At 49.5% G+C, this 5,000-nt stretch overlaps 1 protein-coding gene across 1 annotated transcript in view; it reads left to right on the top strand.

Moving 5' to 3' along the window:
- The window catches only part of lmx1bb (LIM homeobox transcription factor 1, beta b), a 68,917-nt gene that overhangs the window by 47,480 nt on the left and 16,437 nt on the right, over positions 1-5,000 (top strand). The window contains exon 3 of the mRNA XM_076269970.1: positions 2,649-2,881. Coding sequence (XP_076126085.1) covers positions 2,649-2,881 — 233 coding nt within the window. The remainder of the gene's footprint in view (positions 1-2,648; positions 2,882-5,000) is intronic.

Here is a 5,000-nt window from a genome sequence, read left to right as displayed (position 1 = left end):
TAAGCAGGTCACTGTAGGCCACTTTCTCAAGACCTCCAAAACACTTGTTTGGAGAACATTGCCAAAGCTCCCGGTTGGGGATTAACAGTTTCTTCCATTGTCAAATAATAATCTTCTTAATGTGGTGCAATAAATCAAAGATTAGCAGCCTTCTCAAGGCCAAGCTATGCCAATATCCATATCGCTGTCGCTAGGCTATATGCTCTCTCCACTGGGGGATTAAACCAGTTGGAGCTGCTTAAAATATATTTTGTTAGTGGTTAAGAGTGCAGGCCTACTCACATATGTTTAGAATGTTATGTAGTAGATTATGTTTCATGTCAATGAAATCATATACAGTACAAACATAATAAAATGATGCTTACAATTACTAACATTGAGATTAAAATGAATCTAAAATAATAAATTAAAATGAACGAAACACATAGTGTTGAACTTTTTCAAAGATGTTTGATGTCACTCTTGGTGTCCTGGCCATTGTCCACGTAGATGCACATGTCAGCACATAGACCGGTTGACATTGGGGCAGGGCTTTGACCTTGGGGGAAGAATCGCCCGCCTGGTCAGCGCATAGACTGGTCAAGCACAGACTGGTCAGCGCACAGACTGGTAAACACTGGGGCAGCCGCAAGACCCTGACCTTGGGGTCGCCCAGGAGGACATTTCTGATTCAGTCACACACAGTGATATGAGCAGAGACTCAGCAACAGCTCAAGCACATGAGTGATCGTCTTCCAGTGATGAATATAGCTCTGTATCACTGCTTTTTGGCAGACTCTTGTGTGTGTGTGTGTGTGTGTGTGTTTGTGTGTGTTTGTGTGTGTGTGTATGTGTGTGTTTGTGAGTGTGTGCGTGTGTGTTTGTGTGTGTGTGTGTGTGTTTGTGTGTGTGTGCGTGTGTGTGCGTGTGTATGCGTGCGTGTTTGCGCGTGTGTCTGTGCGTGTGTGTGTGTGTGTGTGTGCATTGCATTATCAATATCACAATCAGCCAGGCACAATACCATTACCATGACAAAACCTCTTGGCCTCCTCGTCCGTCTCATATTTACTCAGATTCATCATTGCCTCAAACGCCTCAGGCGTGCACGTGTGTGTGTGTGTGTGTGTGTGTGTGTGTGTGTGTGTGTGTGTGTGTGTGTGTGTGTGTGTGTGTGTGTGTGTGTGTGTGTGTGTGTGTGCCCGGGGCTCTGTAAGAGAGATGCGTACCTCTGATAGCCCGGTGACAACCAGCTGTCCTGCAGACCAGTTCAAAAACAAAAGAGCCAACCAATAAATCTCTCCGCACAGGCTGGACAGCATCAAGCACACGTCCAGCCGGCCGGCTCCGGTTAACCACCACCGCCTCCGCTGAATCACGAGGAAACGGAGAGAGAGAGAGAGAGAGAGAGAGAGAGAGGTGATCAGAGGGAGAGAGAGAAAGAAAGAGAGAGAAAAGTGAGAAATAAAATAGAGAAGAGAGTGAGATGATCAGAAGTAGAGAGAGAAAGAAAGAGAGAGAGCAAAAGAAAGAAAGAGAGAGAAAGCAGTGAGTGTCTGTGCCTTTGGTCACACAAAGAGAACACATCCCCCGTCTGGGGGCGGAAATGAAGAACGTGGGGTGGGGGGTCAGCCTCGGGTGTGTGTGTGTGTGTGTGTGTGGGGGGGGGGGGGTTCTCTATGAAAGCAAACATATGGGGGTGGAGGGGTCCTAGCTGTATGAAAGCCGACAGGCTGGTATTGGTATTGAGGCGAAGTAGACTGATATGATTGCATGTGGCAGGGGCTGATCTTGGTACTGCTACTCAGCAATGGCAGAGCATTAATCAAGCATCAATCATTAGTAATACAAAAATAACACACACACACACACACACACACACACACACACACACACACACACACACACACACAGAAATGGTACAACACCATGACTCTGAGTATGATCATAACACGCTGAGTCATGTTCCCTGAAACAAAGATCATTCCTCACTGGACTTCTTGTCCTGATGAATGTCATGATACTTGTCATGACTAATGTCATTTTTGTTGAAATGAAATTACATTTTGTTGCCTGTTCAGAATAATCTGTTTGGTGACTTACAGTAACACAACACAATAAGACAATAAGACAGTTTCCTCTTTTCTAACTTCCAGTCCTGTAGACTAGTCTAGAACCTCTGGTCTAACTCCTCGTCTAGTCCCTCTAGTCTAACTGTAGTCCAGTCCTATAGACTAGTCTAGTCCCGCTGGACTAACTCCCGGTCCTGTATACTAGTCTAGTCCCTCTGGTCTAACTCCTGGTCTGGTCTAGTCTGGTCTGGTCTTTTCTAACTCCCGGTCTGGTCTGGTCTGGTCTGGTCTGGTCTGGTCTAACTCTGGCTCCCCTGTTGCTCTTGTGTCCCTCAGGCTGATCTGGTCTGGTCTGGTCTGGTCTGGTCTTGTCTGGTCTAGTCTGGTCTGGTCTTGTCTGGTCTAGTCTGGTCTGGTCTGGTCTTGTCTGGTCTAGTCTGGTCTGGACTGGTCTGGTCTGGTCTAACTCCCGGTCTGATCTGGTCTGGTCTGGTCTAACTCCCGGTCTGGTCTGATCTGGTCTTGCCTGGTCTGGTCTGGTCTAACTCCCGGTCTGGTCTGGTCTAACTCTGGCTCCCCTGTTGCTCTTGTGTCCCTCAGGCTGTTTGCCACTAAGTGCAGCGGCTGCCTGGAGAAGATCGCCCCCACGGAGTTTGTGATGCGTGCGCTGGAGTGTGTGTACCACCTCAACTGCTTCTGCTGCTGCGTGTGCGACCGGCAGCTACGGAAGGGCGACGAGTTTGTGCTGAAAGACGGACAGCTGCTCTGCAAGACCGACTACGAGAAGGAGAAGGACCTGCTGGGCTCGGTCAGCCCCGACGAATCAGACTCCGGTAAGCACCACTGAGCACGCCCATTACAGCTTCGAAGGGCATGTGTGATCTACTGTAGACAGGACAGCTACTGGGCATGTGTGATCTACTGTAGACAGGACATAACAGCTCTACTGGGCATGTGTGATCTACTGTAGACAGGACAGCTGTACTGGGCATGTGAGATAAATTGTAGACAGGATAGCTCTACTGGGCATGTGTGATATAGACAGGACAGTATGTGCCCCTTTAGTCATTCTGTGCACACCTCTCTCTCTCTCTCTCTCTCTCTCTCTCTCTCTCTGTCTCTCTCTCTCTCTCTCTCTCTCTCTCTCTCTCTCTCTCTCTCTCCTGTTCTGTTCGGTTCTGTTTCTGTTCTCTCCTCTGCGTTCCTCGGCTCTGCTCCCTTCCATTCCACAGTCTTCTTTCCCGTCATGTCCTGTCCTGTTCTATTTGGTTCCGTTTGGTTCTTTTCCATTGTGTCCTTTCCTGTTCTATTTGGTTCCGTTTGGTTCTTTTCCGTCGTGTCCTGTCCTGTTCTATTTGGTTCCGTTGCATTGGTTCCTGTTCTCTTCTGCCCAGCTCTTTTCAAATGTGTCCTGTTCCTTCCGGTTCCTTCCTGTTCTATGTTCCGTTCCCCCGGTTCCATCCTGTGGTGTGGGTGGGTTCTCCCTGCGCTCTCTGGATTGAATTAGAGAGTGGGATCAGGCTGAGTGACAGGAGGATTTGGGGCCTGTCCAGCGGTGTACACACACACACACACACACACACACACACACACACACACACAGAGCCACAGTGGTGAGCGGAGGCAAGGCGAGCATCACTTATCTACAGGGCCGTGTTCCCGCTCGGCGTTCGGTAATGAGACGGCACGCCAGGCCTTTCTGGCTCACAATAAGCCATCTGGCTCTGGTTTCCACACGCACACACACACACACACACACACACAGACACACACACACACACACACACACACACACACAGACCTCAGACCATCCGTCAAGCACATCTCCTGCCCCTGGCAAACACACACACACACACACACACACACACACACACACACACACACACACACACACACACACACACACAGACACACACACACACACACACACACACACACACACACACACACACGCGCGCGCACACTGATTTGTCCCACTTCCGCACGTCACTGTGTCCAAGTGCTCAGAGATAGATCATGTTTTATACGCTTGTGGTCTTTCTGGCTTTTTTCGTTTTTCACTGGGATGCCTCAGAACTATTGAAGGATGAGGGAGAGAGAGAGAAATGACAGAAAGAGAGAAGGGAGGGAGGGAAGTAGGGAGGGAGGGAGAGAGAGAGAAAACTGACACGGGCTGTAAGAAGTGAACCGCGGAGGAGTCTGAAACATGAGTGTGTGTGTGTGTGTGTGTGAGACAGAGGGAGAGAGAGAGAAAGAGTGCGTGTGTGTGTGCGCGCGTGTGTGTGTGTATGAGTGCAGTGGACCGGGCTTCAGATGCGGTGGAGAGGAGCTGATCTGACCCAGATGTCGGGGCCCAGTCGAGCTGAGCCATCACGTTTGCGTCCCGGAGCCATCCCTTACTAGTGCTGCGTCGGCCACAGGCCGAGCTGACCGCAGGGCGTGCCGAGGGGGTCAGGGATGCGCCGAGATGCCCCGGGCGCTCGTCCGCGGTAACTGCTGCCATGGGAACGCAACCCGACTCCTTTTGCTGGCTCTCGAGGTGTTTAACTCACTGAGCTGCCTAATAGCGTAGTGTGTGTGTGTGTGTATGTCTGTGGTTAATTCCTGACGGTATTCACTTGGACTGGAATCTAAGTGGAATATCTGACCGCTGAGCAATAAGGAGAATCCCCTGTGTGTTGGTGCTGATGATCCAGAAGTGGAGATGAGACATTAGCTCACACACACACACACACACACACACACACACACACACACACACACCATTGCGTACTCTGATTAACCACTCAGGAAAATAATCTCATAAAGACAGAACAATTAGAAAGAGCGGAAACGCTTACTAGCTAATAAACCTCACCGAATATTTCACCACTATCATCATCTTCATTATTACCTTCATCATCATAATTAGCACACACCTCATCATCATCATCATCATCACCATCTTCATCT

The sequence above is a fragment of the Alosa pseudoharengus genome, unplaced genomic scaffold (genome assembly GCF_046254945.1).
Source record: "Alosa pseudoharengus isolate Yale_2024_CS ecotype anadromous, Long Island Sound unplaced genomic scaffold, YU_APseudo_1.1 YU_APseudo_1.1_scf_6, whole genome shotgun sequence".
NCBI classification, from domain to species: domain Eukaryota; kingdom Metazoa; phylum Chordata; class Actinopteri; order Clupeiformes; family Clupeidae; genus Alosa; species Alosa pseudoharengus.
Note: the sequence above shows the minus strand (reverse complement) of the source record. Positions and strands in the feature narration are given on the sequence as shown.